Source organism: Balaenoptera ricei, chromosome 14 (assembly GCF_028023285.1).
Source record: "Balaenoptera ricei isolate mBalRic1 chromosome 14, mBalRic1.hap2, whole genome shotgun sequence".
NCBI classification, from domain to species: Eukaryota; Metazoa; Chordata; class Mammalia; order Artiodactyla; family Balaenopteridae; genus Balaenoptera; species Balaenoptera ricei.
Genome location: NC_082652.1, coordinates 47554581 through 47580835, shown reverse-complemented (window position 1 = coordinate 47580835; position 26255 = coordinate 47554581). Strand labels below are relative to the sequence as shown.

Here is a 26255-nt window from a genome sequence, read left to right as displayed (position 1 = left end):
CATTTCTCAGTCCTCTCTGATTGTGAGTTCATGTTGAATTACTTGTCCCCAGAAATTTTTTATAATTCAATTTTTTCATTAAGAATATGAACATGTATAAGGTATTTAAAGTTAGAGAACTGACATTATGAGAGACTTTTACAGTTAAAAAAAAAAAATTAAGAAAGTGCTGGAGAAGGTGTTTGTGCCCAGAATACCCTGGACAGTCTTTCTATTTTTTACTTCAAAAGACAGACTTTAAATCCTTGTTACCTCTTAAATCTCTTTAGATGCTTTTTCAAGAGATCCTAAAAAAATGCACTTGAACGTGACACTTTTAGATATGTTTGTTTCTCTGTATCTCTCAGTTTTTAAGATTCAGTAGCTGTGTTCCTTTACTAAATGCAGTATGGAGATTGGGTTTTTTGTTTTTTAAAGAAACATCACTTAAAAATTATTTTGAAATAATCTCAAACTTATAAAAAAGTTACAAGCACAGTTCAGAAGCTTTTGTTTACCTGAGCCATTTGAGAGTTGTGTACCTGGTGCCCCAGTACCCGCCAGTACTTTAGGACATATTTCCTGTTTCTTAGAAACAAAATTTTTTCTCCTGTATTACCATAAAACAACAATGAAAATCAAGAACTTAGTACTAATACAGTACTACTATCTAATCCTTAGACGCCATTCAGGTTTTGATAGTTGCCCCCTAAATGTCTTTTATAGTGAAGGATCCTGTTCAGAAGGATACTTTGACTTTTATGATATTGACACTTTTGATGATTATAGGCCAATTATTTTGTAGAATGTCCCTCATTTTAGGCTTATCTGATGTTTCCTCATCCTGAGATTCAAATCGGGTATCTTTGTAAGAATATCACAAAAGAGAGACTGTTCTTATTGCATGCTATCAAGTGGCAGATGATTTTGATTTGCTTTCTTTATCTCTTTTCAAGAAAATATTTCCTAAAAAAATGAACAATTCTGGTTAAACATGGTACAGAATTTGTAAATCTGCCCTGGAGGGAGGAGTGGTTACAAGAATTTAGTCTGAAGCAAAAGGTTAGGTGGAGAGAAGGCTTTTTCTTGGTACCAAATCCCATTTTTAGAATGGAGGTTGTCTGAGTTCAGAGGGTGGCAGTGATATGTAATTAAAGCCAAATATCTGCTCATGGGTGTGGCAGGATGCAGCGGTGGGCAGAAGAAAAGGATGCCAAACTCTATCACTACCAAACAAACAAGACCAATAAATATATGTACATACTTATACCACATACTCATATATGCAGTATTAGCACACACATTGCTGTTCAGCCCAGTGCAGTGGTATAGAGAGCTGACCATAACAAAATTTAGACTTTACAAGATAGCTCTCAGCTACAAGCTAACGACAAGTCTCTAACTCATTCATGACTCCATGTGCTACTGCTCTGGAAACTCCCAGATGGTTTTTCATGAAGTCATTATTAGCCCTGACTTCTTAGACTTCTTGCCCTTGCACAGAGCAGCTACTTGTTTGCTTCAGGACCTCTTGGTTTTTAGCAGTAATTGCAAAGGGGTTTTCATAAATGTTAGTTTCATTTTCCTCATCATCCCAGTGTCTGTTAGAGGAAGAACTAATTACCAGTTACTTGATTTCGTGTGTGTGTGTGTGTGTGTATTTTTTCCAGTCCAAGAGAAATTTGGATTGTAATACTTTGTTTTGTATATTTTCTTACAGAAGAAACATGCTTTACGCTGCTATTGTCAAGCCATGCAAGTTTACAAAGGAAAAGGCTGGTCTCTTGCAGAGGATCACATTAACTTCACCATTGGACGTCAGTCCTATACTCTTAGGCAACTGGACAATGCTGTGTCTGCTTTTAGGCATATTTTAATCAATGAAAGTAAACAATCTGCTGCTCAGCAAGGGGCCTTCCTCAGAGAATATCTTTATGTTTACAAGGTGAACACTGATTTTCAGGAGTGGATGTTAAAATTATATTTGTCATTATTCTCAGCAAAAAGCACATTCAGTACTAGCTAGTAGGAGTCTTATAAGTGGTTTTATTGGAATATATGCAATTATCTGTCTTAATATGGCAGGATAGGCTTTTTGGTCATAGATCTGAGTTGTGTTGCCCTTCCACAGTTCTCATAAAAGAGAATTTTAATATTCCAGTAAACATTTGTATCTGTACTTGGAATCTTAAAAAAAGAAAAGATGCCATGAGCTTTCTGGACTGTTTCTTCATTATATATTTTTGAATTATAACTGGTTTTACAGTATATTGGGTTATCTCCCCATTTGGAAAGTACATTCCTCTCTTTTTCCTATGAAAGATAAGGAGATACAGATCTGTGGGAGGTAGATAGATAAATTTGATGTAATGCAGAAAAATTAATAGGAAGAAAAAATATTTCACTGAGACAGGAGGATAGTAACTTTAAAGCATTGTTTTGTGGAAAAATGGAAAGTTGTAATTTTTTCCTCAGGGTCCATGAATAGTAAATATTTTATCTGTCCTGCAAAATATAATTATCCTTTTATACTTTATTAATTTGAAATCATATGGGTAAGAATTTTGGCAGATAGGATGCTATAATGAGTCCAGGTAAAAAACATACAAAAATAAAGATGTGGTACATATATACAATGGAATATTACTCAGCCATAAAAAGGAATGAAATTGGGTCATTTGTACAGACGTGGATGGATCTAGAGACTGTCATACAGAGTGAAGTTAAGTCAGAAAGAGAAAAACAAATACTGTATATTAATGCATATATGTGGAACCTAGAAAAATGGTACAGATGAACCAGTTTGCAGGGCAGAAATAGAGACACAGATGTAGAGAACAAAAGTATGGACACCAAGCAGGGAAAGCGGTGGGGTGGGGGAGGGGTGGTGGTGGGCTTAAAAAAATAATAATAATAATAATATTTGGAGGTATAACATCCAGAGAGAAGTAACTAGCAGAGTAACCTTAGGGAGATTCTCTTGGACCACAATCAATGATATCTAAAGTTCTTCCAAGTTATAAAATTTTATGACTCTAAAATATTAAGTAAAACTAGTAATTAATATTCTTGTTTAACATGTTTTTAATATCTTGTGTATTAAAAAATGAGGAAGTACATTTTGAAGATAACGAAGTTTTCTCAAAAACTGTTCTTTTCTTTGGTATTTTTCCTAGAATGTAAGTCAGCTATCACCAGATGGTCCTTTACCGCAGCTTCCTTTACCATATATTAACAGTTCAGCAACACGGGTTTTCTTTGGCCACGACAGACGACCAGCAGATGGTTAGTAAAGTTTAATTTGGCTTTGTTACCTTTTGACTTTTTTTTTTTAAGTTTTTTCATCTTTTTCCATTTAAAAAATAACGTGTAGTTGTTAAAGAATATTTGAAAATAAACAGCAATACCATATCATCTATCATCCTGCTACCTGAGCTACTACTTCGGGGTTTTCCTTCCAGCTTTAAAAACTAAAAACAATAACAACAAAATAGCCGTACTTATAATGACTTTTCTTATATAATATAAAGAATTCTCATGTTATTACATAATCTTGATAAACATTTTTAATGGCTGTAAAATATTCCATTCAGTGCATATAAAGTATTGTAACATTTGCTTGTTATATAGTTTCCATCTTTTTGCTTATATAAAATCTAAGTTGTAATAGACATTTTTGTGGATAAAACTTGTCTTAACATTTTATTATGGAAAATTTCAAATGTACACAGATGCAGTGAACAGTTGCCAATATTATGCTGTTCTTGTTGTAAGACTTTTTTAAAACATAGAATTATTTCCTTAGCATTGAGCCATAGAATGGCAGTCCTGGGCCAAAAGTATAAATATATCAAGGGTCTTTATGCATGTTAAAGTAAACTTTGTAATTTTAAGCCTTCTTAATTGGAGCTTAATATGTTTCTTTTTAAGAGCTAATTTAGTAATTTATTTAAAAATTTTTATCAGGATGCTTATAGCAGCATTGTTTTTAGTAGCAAGAAAAGTAAAACAGCAGGGAATGAATTGATAAATTTTGGTACATTCACATAGTGGTTTCATGGATAATACCTACAACATAAAGCTGAGTGAAAAAAGTTGCAGAATGATGGCTGAAATGTAATTCCATTTATATAAATTTCAAAAATGTAAACCAACTCTATGAATTGTTTATGTATACACTCATTTGGTAAGGTAAAAAAAATAAAAAATATGAGTGTGAATGCTATACTTCAGCTTCAGAGTAGCTCTGGGAAGAAGTGGTACCAGTGGAGGAGATGAAGGAGAGTGACAGGATTGGGGAGGGTGACATAGAGGACATCAACTCTATCTGTAACATTTATTTTATTTTTAAATAAAATTTGGGATCATATAACAAAGTTGACATTTGTTAAATTTTGATATACAAGTATTTGTTATATTATTCTCCATGCTTTGTTCGTATGTTTGAAATACTTCATATAAAATTGTAGACGACTAGGAAGATGTGTTCTTTCAGAGTCAGAAGAAGAAAAGCATCAATATTATAAGTTAAGTTCCAATTAGGCTAGAATTAGTAAGAGGATATTTTTCTCTCAGATAATTGGAAATAGGCAAGAATGGTATATGTGTTTATTTGGATACCTTAGACTTTTATTTTAAATATATTTCATTTGAGGGCAGGTGTTAATAAATATGTATATTTAATAGTGACACTTTTCTTTTTTCTTTTTTTTTAAGGTGAAAAGCAAGCAGCTACTCATGTAAGTCTTGATCAAGAATATGACTCTGAATCCTCTCAGCAATGGCGAGAACTTGAGGAACATGTTGTGGCTGTGGTCAACAGAGGAGTACTTCCATCCAACTTCCACCCCACAGAGTACTGTTTGAACAGTTATTCAGATAACTCAAGATTTCCGCTCACAGTTGTAGGAGGTGATATACTTGAATTTCTTTTTAAAAAATATTTATTTATTTAATTATTTATTTATATTTATTTATTTTGGCTGTGCTGGGTCTTAGTTGTGGCACACAGGATCTTTAGTTGTGGCACACAGGATCTTTATTTGCAGCACACAGGATCCTTAGTTGCAGCTTGTGGGATCTTCTTAGTTGTAGCATGCGGACTTCTTAGTTGTGGCATGCATGTGGGATCTAGTTCCCCGACCAGGGATCCAACCTGCATTGGGAGCGTGGAGTCTTACCCACTGGACAACCAGGGAAGTCCCTTGAATTTCTGTTCATGGTTTTTTTGGGTTTTTTTTCCCCACATCTTTATTGGAGTATAAATGCCTTACAATGTTGTGTTAGTTTCTGCTGTACAACAATGTGAATCAGCTTTTACTTGTTTTGTTTACAGTGTATTCAGGATAATGTGGGTTTTTTTGTTTTTTTCTTTTAATTTAATTAATTAATTTATTTGGGCTGTGTTGGGTCTTTGTTGCCGCGTGTGGGCTTTTTCTAATTGTGGCGAGCGGGAGCTACTCTTCATTGCTGTGCACGAGCTTCTCATTGCGGTGCACGGGCTTCTCATTGCGGTGGCTTCTCTTGTTGCGGAGCACGGGCTCTAGGCACGCGGGCTTCAGTAGCTGTGGCACGTGGGCTCAGTAGTTGTGGGTCGTGGGCTCTAGAGCGCAGGCTCAGTAGTTGTGGCGCATGGGCTTAGTTGTTCCGTGGCATGTGGGATCTTCCCGGACCAGGGCTCGAACCCATGTCACCTGCATTGGCAGGCGGATTCTTAACCACTGCGCCACCAGGGAAGCCCTCAAGATAATGTTCTGCATGCCAAATATGACTAGAAGTTGGGGGTGCAAAAGTAAATTGAGTACTCATAATATAGTGAGCTGCATTTATAAAACCATGCAGTGGGGGCTTTAATACAGGAATATGCAATGTACTTTTGGAATATAGAAGACAGAATGACATTCTTTGGTACAGAGAAATTGGGGAAATCTTCTTGAGAAGGTAATTTAAACTGGATCCTGAATAAATGGACATTTACAAGGTGATAGGCAGAAATGCAGAGCTGTGAAAGCAAGGTGTGTTCAGAGAATTGAAGCATAGGGTGATGTATGGGGTTTATTCAAGTTATTAATTTAGGCCTTTCTTTTATAGAGCCAGTAACAGTGGAAGTGGCTTTTAGAAACCCTTTGAAAGTTCCACTTTTGTTGACTGATTTGTCATTGCTCTGGAAGTTTCAACCTAAAGATGTCAGTGGAAAGGAAAATGAAGAAGTTAAAGAACTAGTAAGTTGTTAAAAGGTATTTGTAATAAGCATGTTTCAGTTAACAGTCTAACAGATGCTGTAATAACATTTCAACTTCTGTTCAGTGAGCTGAAGTTACTCTTTTTTATGCTTATTTTCCCTAGTTACAAAAAGTATGATATATGCTTATTGAAAATTGAGAGTACAGAAGAAGATAAGGATAGAAGTAAAACTGTTTTGTCTTCTCAGCATTTATTTCTTCCAGTTTTATTGCGATATAACTGACATACAGCGTTGTATAAGTTTAAGGTGTACAGCATAATGATTTGACTTAACATACCTCAAGAAATGGTTATCATAGTAAGTTTACTAGCATCCATCATCTTATATAGATACAAAATTAAAGAAATAGAAGAAAATATTTTTCCTTGTGATGAGAATGCTTAGGATTTTCTCTTAACTTTCTTATATAACGTACAGCAGTGTTAGTTATATTTATTATGCTGTACATTACGTTTCTGGTATCTTATCTTACAACTGGAATTTTGTATCTTTTGACTTCTTTCATCCAGTTCCCCCTCTCCCCACTCCCTGCCTCTGATAACCACAAATCAGATCTCTTTTTCTATGAGTTTGTTCATTTGTTTTTTAGGTATAATTGACCTACAACGCTATGTTAGTTCCTGATACACAACATAGTGATTTGCTATTTCTGTACATTTTAAAATGATCACCATAATAAGTCTAGTTGTCATCTGTCACCATACAAAGATGTTACAGAGTTATTGACCATATTCCCCACACTGTACACTTCTTGTGACTCATTTACTTTGCAACTGGAAGTTTGTACCTCTTAATCTCCCTCACCTATTTCCTCCCACCCCACCCCCTGGCAGTTACCTGTTTGTTTTCTGTATCTATGACTGTTTCTGTTTTGTTATGTTTGTTCATTTGTTTTGCTTCTTAGATTTCACTGTCTTCTCAGTATTTAGAACTAACTACTTTAACACTTATAGTATGCCTTTCTAATCATTTGCATTTGTATGTTTTTTCCTCATACGTGGGATTCTCATGTATGTTGCTTTTTTCATGCTGTATTTATATGCATATTTTGGTATTAAATATATTAATATTTCATTTTTGTATAATATTCCATAACACGAATGATCTGTAAGCTATTCTACTCTCTCTCCATTGGTAGTAGTTTTGGAAGTTTTCATTTGTTTACTATTATAATAATTCATTGGTGAAAATTTGGGTACATAGTTTTTTATCCTGATTACTTCTGTAGGAAAAATTCCTAGCCATGAAGTTAGAATATTTTAGGGAATAAATATTTTAATACTCTTGGTTTCCCAAAAGGTCATACCAGCAAGCTTTGCACCAGCAGTATATGGGGTTGGGTATCTCATCTTTGCAAGATTAAGTATTCTTATTTATTTAAAAAAATCTCGATTTTATAGGTTAAGAAAAATGCTGTCTTACTATTTTATTTTCCATTTCATTGATTTCTAGTGAAGTTGAAGTTCTTGTTTTTGTATTTCTTCTTTTGTGAATTGTCATAACTTTCATTTATATTTATCTTTTTTCTTATGTATGTCTAATAATTTCTTTATATATTTAAGATAGTTATTTTTGAGGCAGGAAATTTTGTTACCCAGCTGATTGTAACCGAAATAACTTGGGCGAGTACATTTTTTTACTTAGTTATTTATTAGTTTATTCACCAATATCTTTTATGTTACTTACACTTCTTTATACTACCTTGCTATATGCTTTAATAATGTGGTAAAAATTATTTTTAAATTGGGAAGTATCCCAATATTTTGGTGCTGATTTATGAAGAGAGAACTTAAAAGAAGATGTCTGTTATACTAACTTTAAACTATTTAAACTATTTCTCTTGAAGCGTTTTCAGTTTTTTAAAGGTTGCTTTATTAAGTCTTAAGTCTTGCTGCTTAAATTCATTTGAAGACATTTTGTGATTATTTGTACTTATTGTGAATAGTTTTGAAAGATTGAGGTTTCCCAGGCTCTATTCTGACTTGAATTTTAGCAACCTCAGTAATTTTTCTAATGTTTTTTGGATGCCTGGAATACAAATTAGAAGAGTATAAATTGTTCACTCTTGGAAAAGTTTTTTTAAAAGATCTGTTAGTTTTTGATGTGTGTTAGTCTGTTCAAGATATTAGGTTTTAAAGGAGGTTTATTAAAGTTAAGTGAAAATTGTCATTGTGTATAATGAAGTTGCACTTTTTTCTTTAAATTTCAAACTTTTGGGGTTTCTTCATGAGCTTCTACTGGTGATGGACTAAGATGCTGAATTGGAATTTAGGGAAATGAAATTTTTATTTCTTGTGTCAATTAGCTAATTTCATGGTAAAATTTAAACAGGGTTTATGAGGATTAAGTTTACCCCCAGTGTGAGCCAACTTTAGCTCTGCTTTTGGAAGAGACAGGACTTTTTTGCTCTCCCGCACTGCCCTTATTGTCCACCAATCTTACGTATCCTACTTAAGCTGTTATTACTTTTTCCATGTGTAATTAGCCAATTTGGAAAAAGAGGCTGGTCGGAGTAAAAGATGAAAAAATTTGCTCTTATTGCAAGATTAAATTAAATGGCCATTTTTTTGCAATGAGCAACTGAACTTGTATCTCTTGAGATTTTATCTTCTTGGTGGCTGTGACCTTGAGTAGATCACTTATCCTCTGCAGTTGAATTGGACTGAATGAAATGAAAATAAAATAAATCAAGTGCCTACTACTGCATGACTTTACTGCCGGAGTGAAATCAAAGCACTTTGCATATTGCTTAGCACATGGTGAAAAGCTAATAAATGCTAACTATAACTATTGTTATTGTTCTTAAATATTGATACATAGAAATGTTAATAATCTGATACTTTATTCATTAGAATGTATATTTTACATAATTTACTTTTCAGGTAAAAGGTGAACCTGAAATGATTGGAACTGAAGTTGTTTCAGAATTCTTAATTAATAGTGAAGAATCTAAAGTGGTAATTTTTTCATTATTTTTCTGTCAAGTCTTTAAAAGTAAGATGAAAACAAATTTTAAAAATCCATTTATTCAGTTTGTTTTATATTCCAGTTTTCTTAAAAACTAAAATTTGGAATATTAGGAAACTGGAATTGCACGGGGGGAAATTGATTGGGAAAGTAGGTTTGCAGCGGCCTTTAGTTTGTTAATTTCCTAAGAAGCCTGGTGAAAAAAGTTTTTGCTTTCTTCTTGGGATGAGTGTTGTAATTTCATATGATATTTGGTTGACCAGAATATTTTGGTTTTTATTAAAAGTACTGATGAGGATCCAGGCCCATAACTTCTGAATTTAGAAAATTTCTTTTGAAGAAAATGCTTTCTATAAGAGAAATCAATTGATAGTTAAGTTTAGGTCATGAGTTTATATTGATATTAAATTATATTGATATTAAATATAAATTCTGCAACATTACAGAATTTAGGTATTGTACTATTGAAGAGACTATGAAAACAGATAATAAGAGTGACTTAAATATCTCCACAGGCAAGGCTAAAGCTCTTTCCCCATCACATAGGGGAGCTGCATATTCTGGGAGTTGTTTATAATCTTGGCACTATTCAGGGCTCCATGACAGTAGATGGCATTGGTGCTCTTCCTGGATGTCACACAGGTAAAGCTATAGAAACTAATAATTAAATCTCCATAGAATAAAATGAAAAATGAGGTATTTTAAAAATAAGTTTAATGTACATTTAATAAGGCACTTAATCAAATGAAAGAATGAATAATTTGGATTATTTTTAACTCTGCCATTGCTTCAAAAATAAACAACTTTATTCCCTTCTGACGTATTTTTGATAATTCTTTGGTTCTACCCTATGTATTTTTCTTTTTTGTTATTGATCCAAATTTAGTAAATTCTAACTAAATATATTCTAACCATTGGTTGAGATGTCTGCTGCCACTACAAAAATTGTCTGAATATATTCTATTTTTTGAATATGCAAACCAAAGACCAGTGTTTTCATATCATTGGATGTGAAACACCTTAAATTCTGTCATCTGTTTTGTAAAAACAGTAGGATTTAGAGTTAAGCTGATATTCTTGGTGCACCAGATGATAAGTTTTACAAAGTTTTGAAGAGTAAAACTACCAGATATATGTTTAACATGGTTTGCCTTTTTTTTTGCCCTTTAATTTCATGGAACCCTTCTAATATCACCTTGTAATTGTTATTTGAGTTTAAGTTAACAAGATGCTAGAGAGAGAGTTTACTATAAAATCCATCACTTCTATCTCTTAATTTTAGTAGCTAAGTCTTATTATTTTTTTTAACAAATTATAGTCATTGGCAGACTTGAATTTAGCATTTACAAAAGCTGATTATATTGGGAAATCTTTTGGGAACACTTGGAAAATTTGTTGGTCCTTTTAACCTTCAGCTGGATATTTCTACTTGCCTGCATATCTAGGATAATTCAATAAAACATTTTTTAAAAAGTATACAGAAGTGGAATGAATCCATAAGAATTCAAAAATTATAAACAAAAAATTGATACTAAAGTTGAGTATGGTGTTTATGCATTTTAGTACTATATGTGTAATTCTTGGTTGAAAAGCACCAGACAAGATTCTTTTATAAATAATCTTGCTAATTTTTGAATATTTTAAGTAAGTAAACTGAGTGTTAAAAACTTTTTGAAGCTTCTTTCCTTTCCCACTGTACCTACCTAGGATTTTAATCAAGTACCACAAAGTTACGGTTGTCAATAAATTATATCTAATTGCTTCATTTAAGGTACCAAATATATGCATTAATAAATATGTTATTTTATGACATTAGTGGGAGGAGAACCTGAATTAACTATTAAATTGCATCTTATAGCAGAATTTTTCTGAAGTTTTAGTGTAGTTGTATTTACTATGTAAAATGCTAATAGGGATCTGGGTCAGATGAGGTATGGGAAATGCTGCATTGTGTGTCTGGTCTGGGAGTATCACGGTGATCTTCAGCACATTAAAGTCTCTAAGTATTCCTGCAGGAAATATAATTGTACACCCTGGCTTTTTTCACACCTACATGCAATGTGTGGAAGCTTTTGAGGAAAATCTCACATGATTATTAAGTGAGTTTAATTTTGAGAAAGCTACCTATACTATCTTTAATTTTCTTTATGCAGTCTATTAAGAAGATGTAGTTATTTATAATCCAGAAATAATTCAAATTAATATATATATTGAATATGAGTAGCTGTTCTGTCAGATAGATCTTTTTGGTTAATAGCCATTATGGTTAAATATAGGTTTCAAAAACTTCCTATTTAGTAGTCCTTCTGCAAAGTAAGTAAATCCTAATAAAATGAGAAATTAAGCAGCATGCAATAGGTGTTGTTAAGCATGGAAATAAAATATGCTTAACTCTTTGATTAACCATGCTAATTAGTAATTGTCTAGAATTTTTCTAGAAATAATCTGAAACATACAGTATTCATATATTCAAGCTAAATTGTTACCAGTTAACATACCAAATTATTTTAGGGCATTGATTGTTTTTTATTTCAGGAAAGCATTCCTTGAGTATGTCAGTCCGAGGGAGACAGGATTTAGAAATTCAAGGTCCTCGACTTAACAACACAAAAGAAGAGAAAACATCTATTAAATATGGTCCTGATCGACGTCTAGATCCCATAATCACTGAGGAAATGCCACTGTTGGAGGTATTTCACTTTTTAAAATTTCATGCACTTAATAATTTATCTGTAAGGTGAGGATGATATTTTGGGTAGATTAATTTTAGACTTTGGTATTATTGATTTAGACTTTGGTATGATATTTTGGGTAGATTAATTTTAGACTTTGGTTGCACTTTTAAATTCTTGGGGACTTCCCTGGCGGTCCAGTGGTTGAGACTCTGTGCTTCCACTGTGGGGTTGTGGGGGGGTGCGGGTTTGGTCCCTGGTCGGGGAACTGGGATCTGGCGTGCTGTGTGGTGTGGCCAAAAAAAAGCTGATGCTGAACAGATGTAATTCGCAAAGATAAGGTAATCATGCAAATTAGCATTAAGTCACAGTCAGGTTGTAAGATATAATCCTCAAAATACTAATGGAAGTTGAGAAAAACCTTCTGAAAGAACACTTTGGTTGTTATTAAAATCAATGGCTCTTTCTGGGTAGGACATAAAAATAACAGGAGTTAATTCTTGTAAAAAATTTAAGCAATATAGATAATTTTTATATGAATAAAACCAATATTCCCTTCACTTTCTTTGTATCCCACCCTGTCATACTTTCATGCCATCTTTTAGTTGCAAAAGATAGAAACTGATGCCGGGTAGCATAACCCGCCTCCCCCCACCAATATTATTTAGTTTGAAGGATTTTGGAATATCTCATGGAAACTAAAGTAACATAGAACAGTAGGTCTCAAGGAAGAATAAGGACTCAGCAGCTCCAGGGAATTCGTAAAGCCTTTAGAAAGCGTTACTTTTGATATGACTTCAGTCTTACAACTTCTGGTCTTTGTGCCACTTCATTACAAATTTCAAGTTTCTAGGAAAGAACTATGGCCCACCTTGAATCAGGTGTTTACCTGAGAGGCAGGCCAGTGGCACAGCCATGAGGTATAAGTGTGAACACTGGAAGGAGGGCCTTCCTCCTGCATCCTCAGGTTTCTCTAGTAGGGGAGTTAGAAGCTTAGTCATTCACCTTCAGAAAGTGCCAGTGATTCCAAACTGATGTTTCTCTTTTCAGACCTTTCGTTGTACACTTATATATATTTTTAGTAATCATACTGCACATTTTATCCTGTGACTTGCTTTTTGTCTTTAACAACAAAACTTGGTCTGTGTTTTCAATCAGTAAAATTCTTTTTTAACAGCTAGATAAGGTATTCCTTTATTCAGATACATTATAATGTATTTTAATCATTTACGTATTGATGAGTGTGGTTCTAGTTTTTCATCATTACTGACAGTTCTGCAGTAAACATTATTTACATATTTTGTTCATGTTCTAGTTTAGGCTAGGCTTTTAGAAATGGAATTGTTGGGTCAATCGTGCAATATACTATAAAATTACCTTCAGCAAGGCTGTAGGAATTGACTCTTTTCCTTCAGAATGAGAGTGCCCATTGCTTCATGTCTGTGCCATAATGGATACTATCAGGTTTTTTGTTTTTTTTTTTTAACTTCTGCAAATCAAAATGGCATTTCTTTGATAACTGATAGGGTTAGTCAATCTTCATTTTTTTGGTCCGTATGATTTTTTTCTTCTGTAAGTCCATATGATTCCCTTTAATTGGTGTTAACTTCCTTTTTCTCATTGGATGACTTTATGGGTACTAATCCTATAGTGGTGGGGTAGGTAACATGCTCATGAAAACGGTGATGTGTGTGTGTTGAGGGAAAGGTGTTGTTGAGCTGCATGTATTCTGCCCAGATTTTACACTTGCTTAATTATGTTGCATTTAAAGAGTTGTGTAGGGCAAATAAAAGACTCATTGAAGACTGATGGCAGTGCCAGTTTCTGGTTGATAAATATTTGCACATACTTTAACTTTGATTTGGTGTGTTTCACCACTTAAAGATTTTTAACTTATATTAAATCATTCTTAACTGATAGTCCTTTACTTGGTTGCTTCTAAGTTTTATATTTACTTACAGAGACTTCCCTAGTCAAAACTTTTATAGTTTTATTGTTTAGTGGCTTTGCTTTGAAATCCAAGGGAATATACTCTCTGAATGTCAGGGGGTAGGGATCAAACTTTGTTTCTAGTCCCAATTACCATTAATTGAATATTGGCAACTTATTATGGCATCTTTCTAATATACTAAAATCCTGAAAGTATATTATGCAGATGATACCTATTCTCCTTGACATTTCTTCTGTTTTTGTGTCAGTTCCATACTCTTGCTTTATCATCTTTTTTTAATTTGGCAAGCCGAGGCCTCATAATAATTTTTTTCTTACACTTGTGCCACTTTTGTCCAAGTTTGCAAGTTCCCACAATAATACAATAATGAAAGTTGGCATTTTTATTACAATTGCATTGCTATAGCTAGGAGTTTTGAGACTGAAGATGAAATGAGTTGGGATCCAAATGTTATTTTAGGGCTATTCAATACCATTGTAGTTTAGAAGTCACTAACTAATAAACATTTTGCTTAGGATTGTATATGTAAGAATTTGCTAGAGCTTACTTGCAGAAGGGGAGATTCTGACCTCTCTGGTTAAAGTTTTGAGATAAATCAGTAGAGAATACCAAAATACTCAGTTTTTATAGATTCTCCTAGCTTATGGTTTTCATTATACCATATCAGTTAAATGTTCTTCAGTTATTAAGACTGTTAAATGTGCCAATGGTTTTTAAGTGCAATGCTTCTCAGGCACACATTGTTAAGGATAGAGCTTAGCTTTTCATAAGCCCATCTCTAATTATTTGATCTTGGAAAGTTTCTTCACTTATAAAATGAGGAAAGTTGAACCAGTTGACTTTAAGTTTGTTTGACTTTAAGTTCTATTTAACTCAACAGTCTTTAAATTTACATTCATCTTGTTTTCGATATTGCTGGTTCTGTACTTAACTTTGCCTCTTGCATACCATAGTATTTTTGTTTTGTTTTGTTTTTTAAATTTTATTGTTATAGATGCAATTCTCCCTGAAAAGGGTGTTTTAGAGCAGAGGACCTCTTGTTCTACATAATACAGCAACTGGTGTTTGGTTAATTAAACAAAAAAGCTTGTAAAGTGAATAACCAAAAAAACCATAATAGATCCATACCCTAAACATTAATTGAAAACATACAAATATCCATTTATTTACTATTTTGGGGGTGTGGGTTTAGGTTAGAGGTCTTTTCTATGAGTTCTTTGTGTTGGTATGGGTTTCCTAATATGAGTTTCATTTCATCTTTCGTGCATTCTTCCACATCCATAAGTTGACATTTTAAGTTTCCAGTTTTGGTTTCTTCAGAGTGAGAAGCTAAGGGAAACTGTCAAGTAATCTAAGTACAGTATATGTCTAGATTTTATCTACAGATAAAAGTTGTACTTTAAGGTATAAAAGAGGGTGGGTTTAGTAGAAAGCCAAAAGCTACTAATGTTCAGTTCCATAAACATCACTTAGTATTTTCTACTGAAATACTAGAGAATTTGGTTAATCCAACAGACATGGTAGGATGGAGGTCAGCTAAGAGACCTTATATTATACTTGGATGAACAGTAATATACTTTAATATTAGTAAAAAAAAATCATAGAATATTCCCATTCCTAATATCTTATGTCAGAAATATTTTATAGAGTTTGAAGTGTTTAAGGGAGTAGTGAAAGAAGTAATCAATCTACAACATCTGATGAAATAGTCTCTAACAGTATATATTTATCAAAACAAGATTGAGGATGAAAATTAGGGAAACTCATTGAGAAAAGATAATTAAAGTGTCATGTGTTAACTCTCATGTGTATAGCATACTGAAAGCAGACAGTGAGCTATGAGCTATATCTACTTAGAAATATTTTGTATTTAAGTTCTGTTGGAGAAAAAATGGTGTCATTCCAAAACATTTTCTTCACTTATTAATTTTTAACATTTTGTTAGGATAAATTTTAACATAGAAAAGCAGAAAGAAGAGCAGGCCCCTTCAGGTTCTCACTGCATAGGCAGAAAGTTGTGTATCTGTAGTTTATTCAACCAGACTTGTCTATCACTTGTGTGCAATCACTTGCTGTTACAGATAAAACCACAATGAATAACCTTTGCATATCAGTTTTATACATTATGTATATGCATATCACACATATATCTTTAGGATAAATTAGTAGAAGTCACATTCCTGGTTCTTGGTCTTATTTTCCATTAAAATTTGAAGCTGTCCAAAACACCACCTGTTTAAAAGGACTTTTAGGGACTTCCCTGGTGGTCCAGTGGTTAAGAATCCGCCTTCCAGTGCAGGGGACGCGGGTTCAATCCCTGGTTGGGGAACTAAGATCCCACACACCATGAGGCAGCTAAGCCCGCGCACCCCAACTACTGAGCCTGTGTGCCGCAGCCAAGAGCCCACATGCTGCAATGAAAAGATCCTGTGTGCCACAACTAAGACCCAATGTAGCTGCCCCCGCCCAAAAAATAAATAAAATAAAATAAAGGACTTTCAGCAACAGTGCATTTGAAGTAAAGGCTAGATACACTGGTTCTCCTTAGAGTCAACATAGTGTATTTAGTAAAACCTTTATTCTGAAGGTATATTACACAATATCCTACAAGTGGTGTATCCCTGGTCTTATTCCATCACCCTTCCCATTCTACCAGTGCTGTAGCCTTATTGATGGTATCTGGGTATCGGTGTGTGTTTTAGTGTGTCTTTACAGTACTCTATTTCACTTGTTACTCATGCAGTTGTTTTTGATATAACAACTCAAAATTGATATTCCCTCACAAATTTTCGCTTATTTGACTAAGCTTATTTGATACTAGCTAATTAGTACATCGTCAGTGTCTTCAGTATAATGCTATACTTGGTTTATTTTTTCCCATCTTCTTAATCTGTGTTTTGGATTTCTCCCTTAATCCCTTATTTTCTCATGTCCATTTTTAAAGCTTCTGATTTTCCCAGATTTTATCTGATTCATTAAGAATATGGCCATAATGAAGTCCTATTCCAACTTAGATTAAAAGACACAGATATTTCCACTGGACTTTCATAACTCCTTTGGGACAGCCAGCTGTAACTTTATTCCTCATACTGTTACCTTTATATTCTTCCTTTCTTAGATGCTGTCAGAGTACTTCTGACATTTATTCTTCTGGATCTTTTAAATGCAAATGACTTACTGGATGATTTCGTTAGCCCGTATTTCCATCTCTTATCTGAAATCCTGAGGCCAGGCATGTGTTGGAAGTCAATTTTTTTTTTTTTTAATTTTTAGAAATTGTGCATATACATGTGTGTTTTTATCTAAAGCATTATGTGACCCCTGTTGGGTTTGTGGCAGCACCTGGTAATCAAGCACATTAACGTGGCTTGAGTGAACCACATGAATATCACACTAAATGGAAAAGGCTATAAAGAGCCTCCATTCGTCAGATCAGGTTTTGCTTCCATACAGGTTACTGAAAGCCTGAGGATGTTCAAAGATACCGGCTTTTTAAATTATACATATGGAATCATGCATCTACATGCTTTTCCCTTTTAAGACCTATTGTGCATCTTTTCATTTTAATGATGTATAAATAGATAGTTGAGCTACTTTTTAAGTTGACAATGTTAAGGGTTTTACAGCTGATAATTGTTCATGTAACCACGCTAAATTACTTATAGCTTCTCTTGTCCATAATCTACACAGTTGTGAAAGTTTTGCCGGTGGCCCTCTAGTTATTGACATTGTACCTTTAATTCATAACTCTGAAATCTGCTACTGAGTAAAACTGGTCTCTGTCTCATCCTCTTTTTTAAAATGGAGTTCTTAATACCAAATACCCAGGGAGATATCAAAGAGAATTAATAAAATACTTGTAAACCTGTAGTAAAGAAATACAGCATCTTAAAGTGTTATTAATTAGAGGTTCAGAATTTTTAACAGACAATATAATAATATTTTTTCCCTCCAATGCAGGTGTTCTTTATACATTTTCCTACAGGGCTTCTCTGTGGAGAAATCCGAAAAGCATATGTAGAATTTGTCAATGTCAGCAAATGTCCTCTTACTGGATTGAAGGTTGTTTCTAAACGTCCAGAGTTCTTTACTTTTGGTGGTAACACAGCTGTTCTAACACCACTAAGTCCCTCAGCTTCTGAGAACTGTAGTGCTTACAAGACTGTTGTGACAGATTCTACCTCTGTGTGTACAGCACTCATATCATCAGCTTCTTCTGTAGACTTTGGCATTGGCATAGGAAGTCAGCCAGAGGTGATTCCTGTTCCCCTTCCTGACACTGTTCTTCTGCCTGGAGCTTCAGTTCAGCTACCAATGTGGTTACGTGGGCCAGATGAAGAAGGTGTCCATGAAATTAACTTTTTGTTTTACTATGAAAGTGTTAAAAAGCAGCCTAAAATACGGTGAGTATTATAAAACTTTTTAGGTTTAACCTCTGTGTCTAATATATATAGATATATATACACCCATTCAAAAAAACATTTTGATATTTGTTAACATATGTCATAGTTTACTAAGAAATTACTCCCTTCCAAATTATGCATGAAGTTTATATCTGAGGTTGTCCCTAATCTAACTGTAAGTTCTAAGCAGCCAAAAGTGGAAAAAATTAAGCTACATTAATATTTTTCATGCTTCTTTCTATAAACTTCATGATTCTTTGATACAGCTAAGTACTATGGCCAGAGTTATCACATAATAATGAAATTCACAGGTATCATGTATTAAAACAGGGTGTCATTTGTATATGAAGACAACTTGCCTACAGTCATCCTTTTTAAAGAAAATTATTCTGTTTTACTTTTCCTTTTCCCTAGTGCCCTCCCCTGCCTCCCAAAATGTATGTATTTGCAGAGCACATGATTTAGGTGGTGTTATGGGCATGGCTGAAGAAATCAAACCTAACTGACTTACACAAGGATCTGTAGCCTGCAGCGCAGTAGAGTATTTTATGATAATGCCGTTGTCATTTTTACAAAATTAACCTGGAATAATTGTGCTACATTTTAAAATTTAATAAAATATCTTGTAAGGCTTACTGTGAGAACAAAAAGATATAATATTTGTAAGGACAGGTATATTTTAGGTCCTCGGTAAATGTTAATTCCCCTTACGAAGGTGATAAAGAGTTCTCTGGCCAAAGCAATCCATTAAGGCTTTGTAGAATGTAGTAGTGGTAAAATGAGCTTCCAAAGAAAGTAAAGATTTCAGAATTTGGATCAAAGGGGATAGGCAAGAGAGTAGTGGGTATTCCAGGAAGTAACTGTATATATGAATGAAAATTTACAAGTTGGGAAATATGAACTGCATATAATTAGTTTGGCTACAGTATAAAATGTATAAAAGGGGAATAAAGGTTGAATTGTAAAGCTCTATTGTGGAGAGCCTTAAATGCCAGGTGAAAGTTTGGCATTTACTTGGTAGGCATTCAGTCATTAACTTTGGAACTACTATAAGACGAGGTATAATCAAGACATGACTATATGATGATTATTTTCATGTACTATACTGTGGCTGAGTTTGATGAGCAGGGAGAAAGGGAGACTAATAGTTTTCTTCCAAACTGAGAATAAAGAATTGAACTAATGTTAGGCTAACTAGATAATTTTACCTTATTGTATCTGTCTTGGTTTTTTTAGAGTATGAATTGTCCTGAGGGTGAACAGGTTTTAAAAAGCTTTATTTGGAATTAGAGAAACATAACACTGGGAGAGGGTCTTAGATTAAATTTGTAATTTTTACTTCTTTAGTCACAGAGTATTAAGACACACGGCAGTCATTTGTACCAGTCGATCTTTGAATGTGCGAGCCACTGTCTGCAGAAGTAATTCTCTTGAAGATGAGGAGGGCAGAGGAGGCAATATGCTAGTCTTTGTGGATGTGGAAAATACCAATACCGTAAGCCGGTTTAAAACTAAATTTTGTCTTTAATTATATTTTAAGTGTATCCTTTGTTTTTCGTAATGATTGTTTTTTCCTTCACAGGACAGCATAAGATAGGAATTTAGGAATGTTCATATAGAATAGAATGTAAAAACATGTTAATTCTCAATTTGCTTTGTAATTTTATCCCTCAGTACTTCAAATAAAAGGATCTAGTGGTATTAATATAGTATATAATCATATGGTATATGGCCATATACCAGTAATTCAACCCAAAAAAGATCTCATAAAGTGCTTTCTAGTCTCACCATTGAGGTTGTGTTTTGATGTGCTGAAATTTACAAAGTTCTGTTAGGATTTCACATTCAGTATTAACTTGATAACCCCTCACTTATACATTTCCAACAGTACCATTTCCTTTATATAAAGCATTTCAAACATTTTATCATTCCTGTTTATGTACTCTAAATATCAAAATGAATATTCTTGAAGAAGGAAATGTTGTCTTATTAATGTAGAATCTTAGCTTCATATTGATTCAGTTTAGATACCTATTTGAAATGTTACTTATTATTTCTGTAATATCTTTTTTCTTTTAGCTTCATAAATTTGTATGGTCACTTCATTTTAGGACATTTAAGGTCTATGTGCTGATACTTCGGTGATCTTACCAAAAAATCAATATTTGTAAGAGTAAGAACATGTGAATAATTTCAAATTAGCTCCTATTCAGGAGAATAAAAAATATATGCAATTTAAATAATTTTATGCACATTGACTGTATATTGGAATTCTGTTCTTTGTTGCTTTTTGCCTTAACAGGAATGTGAGAGAAAGATCAGAAGAAATAAAAGTGCTATGATTTTGATTAAAAATTGGCAGTAAATAATTTTTGCTATATTAAATAACTCATTATAATAGATTCTAATAACTGAATGCCTTCCAATATTTAAAAATTTGCCACTGGGAGTATATTATAATTAAATCTATTTCGTGAATAAGATGATGACTTATGTGTTTTAAGAATGTTTATAGAGGGATTTAAATAATTTACATTTCTGAAATGTATTGTTAATTTATTTCAAAATAAAAATTTCGTCTTATGTTAATTGATACTGACTTTGGTAGCAGTGTCATTCTCATTATTCTATATTAGAATAATGTTATCAATATTCTACGTTAGTGCTCCTCAATCCTGAATGACTCTTTTATTTCTTTTTGATAGAGTGAAGCAGGTGTTAAGGAATTCCATATAGTACAAGTATCAAGTAGTAGCAAACACTGGAAGTTACAGAAATCTGTAAATCTCTCTGAAAACAAAGGTTTGTGCCTTTATCCCTCTTCATAATAAATTCTGATATCTTCCTTGGTTGATTATATTTTTTTCAGAACAGTACCAGAATATCATAAGATTATTGGTGCCTTTTTTTTTTTTCTCATTTAAATATCTGTATATACTTTGCTATAATTATATCATATATTACATCATATCAAAGTCCTTTTTTTTAACATCTTTATTGGAGTATAATTGCTTTACAACGGTGTGTTAGTTTCTGCTGTATAGCAAAGTGAATCAGCTATATGTATACATAATATCGCCATATCTCCTCCCTCTTGCATCTCCCTCCCACCCTCCCTATCCCACCCCTCTAGGTGGACACAAAGCACTGAGCTGATCTCCCTGTGCTATGCGGCTGCTTCCCACTAGCTATCTGTTTAACATTTGGTAGTGTGTATATGTCCATGCCACTCTCTCACTTCATCCCAGCTTACCCTTCCCCATCCCCGTGTCCTCAAGTCCATTCTCTATGTCTGCATCTTTAATCCTGTCCTGCCCATAAGTTCTTCAGAACCATTTATTTTATTTTGTTTTTAGATTCCATATATATATGTATTAGTGTATGGTATTTGTTTTTCTCTTTCTGATTTACTTCACTCTGTATGACAGTCTCTAGGTCCATCCACCTCACTACAAATAACTCAATTTCGTTTGTTTTTATGGGTGAGTAATATTCCATTGTATATATTGCCACATCTTCCTTATCCATTCATCTGTTGATGGACACTTAAGTTGCTTCCATGTCCTGGCTATTGTAAATAGAGCTGCAATGAACATTGTGGTACATGACTCTTTTTGAATTATGGTTTTCTCAGGGTATATGCCCAGTAGTGGGATTGCTGGATCGTATGGTAGTTCTATTTTTAGTTTTTTTAGGAACCTCCATACTGTTCTCCATAGTGGCTGTATCAATTTACATTCCCACCAGCAGTGCAAGAGGGTTCCCTATTCTCCACGCCCTCTCCAGCATTTATTATTTGTAGATATTTTGATGATGGCCATGCTGACTGGTGTGAGGTGATACCTCATTGTAGTTTTGATTTGCATTTCTCTAATGATTAGTGATGTTGAGCATCCTTTCATGTGTTTGTTGGCAATCTGTATATCTTCTTTGGAGAAATGTCTATTTAGGTCTTGCCATTTTTGGATTGGGTGGTTTCTTTTTTTGATATTGAGCTGCATGAGCTGCTTGTATATTTTGGAGATTAATCCTTTGTCAGTTGGCTTTGTTTGCAAATATTTTCTCCCATTCTGAGGGTTGTCTTTTCATCTTGTTTATGGTTTCCTTTGCTGTGCAAAAGCTTTTAAGTTTCATTAGGTCCCATTTGTTTATTTTTGTTTTTATTTCCCTTTCTCTAGGAGGTGGGTCAAAAAGGATCTTGCTGTGATTTATGTCATGGAGTGTTCTGCCTATGTTTTCCTCTAAGACTTTTATAGTGTCTGGCCTTACATTTAGGTCTTTAATCCATTTTGAGTTTATTTTTGTGTATGGTGTTAGGGAGTGTTCTAATTTCATTCTTTTACATGTAGCTGTCCAGTTTTTCCAGCACCACTTATTGAAGAGGCTGTCTTTTCTCCATTGTCTATTCTTGCCTCCTTTATCAAAGATAACGTTACCATATGTGCATGGGTTTGTCTCTGGGCTTTCTATCCTGTTCCATTGATCTATATTTCTGTTTTTGTGCCAGTACCATACTGTCTTGATTACTGTAGCTTTGTAGTATAGTGTGAAGTCCGGGAGCCTGATTCCTCCTGCTCCGTTTTTCTTTCTCAAGATTGCTTTGACTGTTGGGAGTCTTTTGTGTTTCCATACAAATTGTGAAATTTTTTGTCCTAGTTCTGTGAAAAATGCCATTGGTAGTTTGATAGGGATTGCATTGAATCTGTAGATTGCTTTGGGTAGTATAGTCACTTTCACAATGTTGATTCTTCCAATCCAAGAACATGGTATATCTCTCCATCTGTTGTATCATCTTTAATTTCTTTCATCAGTGTCTTATAGTTTTCTGCATACAGGTCTTTTGTCTCCTTAGGTAGGTTTATTCCAAGGTATTTTATTCTTTTTGTTGCAGTGGTAAATGGGAGTGTTTCCTTAATTTCTCTTTCAGATTTTTCATCATTAGTGTATAGGAAAGCAAGAGATTTCTGTGCATTAATTTTGTATCCTGCTACTTTACCAAATTCATTGATTAGCTCTAGTAGTTTTCTGGTAGCATCTTCAGGATCCTGTATGTATAGTATTGTGTCATCTGCAGATAGTGACAGTTTTACTTCTTTTCTGATTTGGATTCCTTTTATTTCTTTTTCTTCTCTGATTGCTATGGCTAAAACTTCCAAAACTATGTTTAATAATAGTGGTGAGAGTGGGCAACCTTGTCTTGTTCCTGATCTTAGTGGAAATGGTTTCAGTGTTTCACCATTGAGAACGATGTTGGCTGTGGGTTTGTCATATATGACCTTTATTATGTTGAGGTAAGTTCCCTCTATGCCTACTTTCTGGAGGGTTTTTATCATAAATGGATGTTGAATTTTGTCAGAAGCTTTTTCTTCATTTGTTGAAATGATCATATGTTTTCCTTCCTTCATTTTGTTAATATGGTTTATCACATTGATTGATTTGTGTATATTGAAGAATCCTTGCATTCCTGGGATAAACCCCACTTGATCATGGTATATGATGTTTTTAATGTGCTGTTGGATTCTGTTTGCTAGTATTTTGTTGAGGATTTTTGCATCTATGTTCATCAGTTATGTTGGCCTGTAGTTTTCTTTATTTGTGACATCTTTGCCTGGTTTTGGTATCAGAGTGATGGTGGACTCATAGAATGAGTTTGGGAGTGTTCCTCCCTCTGCTATAGTTTGGAAGAGTTTGAGAAGGATAGGTTTTAGCTCTTCTCTAAATGTTTGCTAGAATTTGCCTGTGAAGCCATCTGGTCCTGGGCTTTTGTTTGTTGGAAGATTTTTAATCACAGTTTCAATTTCAGTGCTTGTGATTGGCCTGTTTATATCTTTTATTTCTTCCTGGTTCAGTCTCCGAAGGTTGTGCTTTTCTAAGAAGTTGTCCATTTCTTCCAGGTTGTCCATATTTTTGGCATAGAGTTGCTTGTAGTAATCTCCCATGATCCTTTGTATTTCTGCAGTGTCAGTTGTTACTTCTCCTTTTTCATTCCTAATTCTCCCTTTTATTCTTGATGAGCCTGGCTAATGGTTTATCAATTTTGTTTATCTTCTCAAAGAACCAGCTTTTAGTTTTATTGATCTTTGCTATTGTTTCCTTCATTTCTTTTTCATTTATTTCTGATCTGATCTTTATGATTTCTTTCCTTCTGCTAACTTTGGGGTTTTTTTGTTCTTCTTTCTGTAATTGCTTTAGGTATAAGGTTAAGTTATTTATTTGAGATGTTTCTTGTTTCTTGAGGTAGGATTGTATTGCTATAAACTTCCCTCTTAGAACTGCTTTTGCTGCATCCCTTAGGTTTTGGGTCGTCGTGTTTTCATTGTCATTTGTCTCTAGGTATTTTTTGATTTCCTCTTTGATTTCTTCAGTGTTCTCTTGGTTGTTTAGTAGTGTATTGTTTACCCTCTATGTGTTTGTATTTTTTACAGATTTTTTTCCTGTAACTGATATCTGGTCTCATAGCGTTGTGGTTGCAAAAGATACTCGATACAATTTCAGTTTTCTTACATTTACCAAGGCTTGATTTGTGACCCAAGATATGATCTATCCTGGAGAATGTTCCATGAGCACTTGAGAAGAATGTGTAATCTGCTGTTTTTGGATGGAATGTCCTATAAATATCAATTAAGTCCATCTTGTTTAATGTATCATTTAAAGCTTCTGCCTCCTTATTTATTTTCATTTTGGATTATCTGTCCATTGGTGAAAGTGGGGTATTAAAGTCCCCTACTATGATTCTGTTACTGTCAATTTCTCCTTTTATGGCTGTTAGCATTTGCCTTATGTATTGAGGTGCTCCTATGTTGGGTGCATAAATATTTACAATTGTTATATCTTCTTCTTGGATTGATCCCTTGATCATTATGTAGTGTCCTTCTTTGTCTCTTGTAATAGTCTTTATTTTAAAGTCTATTTTGTCTGATACGAGATTTGCTACTCCAGCTTTCTTTTGATTTCCATTTGCATGGAACATCTTTTTCCATCCCCTCACTTTCAGTCTGTATGTGTCCCTGGGTCTGTAGTGGGTCTCTTGTAGAAACCATATGTATGGGTCTTGTTTTTTATCCATTCAGCCAGTCTGTGTCTTTCGGTTGGAGCATTTAATCCATTTACACTTAGGGTAGTTATCGATATGTATGTTCCTGTTACTATTTTCTTCATTGTTTTGGGTTTGTTATTGTAGGTCTTTTCCTTTCTTGTGTTTCCTGCCTAGAGAAGTTCCTTTAGCATTTGTTGTAGAGCTGGTTTGGTGGTGCTGAATTCTCTTAGCTTTTGCTTATCTGTAAAGGTTTTAATTTCTCCATCGAATCTGAATGAGATCCTTGCTGGGTAGAGTAATCTAGGTTGTAAGTTTTTCCCTTTCATCACTTTAAATATGTCCTGCTACTCCTTTCTGGCTTGCAGAGTTTCTGCTGAAAGATCAGCTGTTAACCTTATGGGGATTCCCTTGTATGTTAAGTGTTGCTTTTCCCTTGCTGCTTTTAATATTTTTTCTTTGTATTTAATTTTTGATAGTTTGATTAATGTGTGTCTTGGCGTGTTTCTCCTTGGATTTATCCTGTGTGGGACTCTGCACTTCCTGGACTTGATTGACTATTTTCTTCCCCATATTAGGGAAGTTTTCAACTGTAATCTCATCAAATATTTTCTCAGTCCCTTTTTTAGTCTCCTCTTCTTCTGGGACCCCTATAATTTGAATGTTGGTGCGTTTAATGTTGTCCCAGAGGTCTCTGAGATTGTCCTCAATTCTTTTCATTCTTTTTTCTTTATTCTGCTCTGTGGTAGTTATTTCCACTATTTTATCTTCCAGGTCACTTATCTGTTCTTCTGCCTAAGTTATTCTGCTATTGATTCTTTCTAGAGAATTTTTAATTTCATTTATTGTGTTGTTCATCCTGGTTTGTTTGCTCTTTAGTTCTAGGTCCTTGTTAAATGTTTCTTGTATTTTCCCCATTCTATTTCCAAGATTTTGGATCATATTTACTATCATTACTCTGAATTCTTTTTCAGGTAGACTGCCTATTTCCTCTTCATTTGTTTGG

The 26255-nt window shown here is 33.9% G+C and overlaps 1 protein-coding gene across 2 annotated transcripts in view; it reads left to right on the top strand.

The window, feature by feature from the left end:
- The window catches only part of TRAPPC8 (trafficking protein particle complex subunit 8), an 89361-nt gene that overhangs the window by 43489 nt on the left and 19617 nt on the right, over positions 1–26255 (top strand). For both annotated transcript variants that reach the window (XM_059894469.1, XM_059894470.1), the window contains 10 exons: positions 1700–1924; positions 3156–3264; positions 4696–4890; positions 6070–6200; positions 9106–9180; positions 9706–9832; positions 11726–11880; positions 17774–18216; positions 19564–19711; positions 20922–21018. In XM_059894469.1, the coding sequence (XP_059750452.1) occupies positions 1700–1924; positions 3156–3264; positions 4696–4890; positions 6070–6200; positions 9106–9180; positions 9706–9832; positions 11726–11880; positions 17774–18216; positions 19564–19711; positions 20922–21018 (1705 nt within the window). The remainder of the gene's footprint in view (positions 1–1699; positions 1925–3155; positions 3265–4695; positions 4891–6069; positions 6201–9105; positions 9181–9705; positions 9833–11725; positions 11881–17773; positions 18217–19563; positions 19712–20921; positions 21019–26255) is intronic.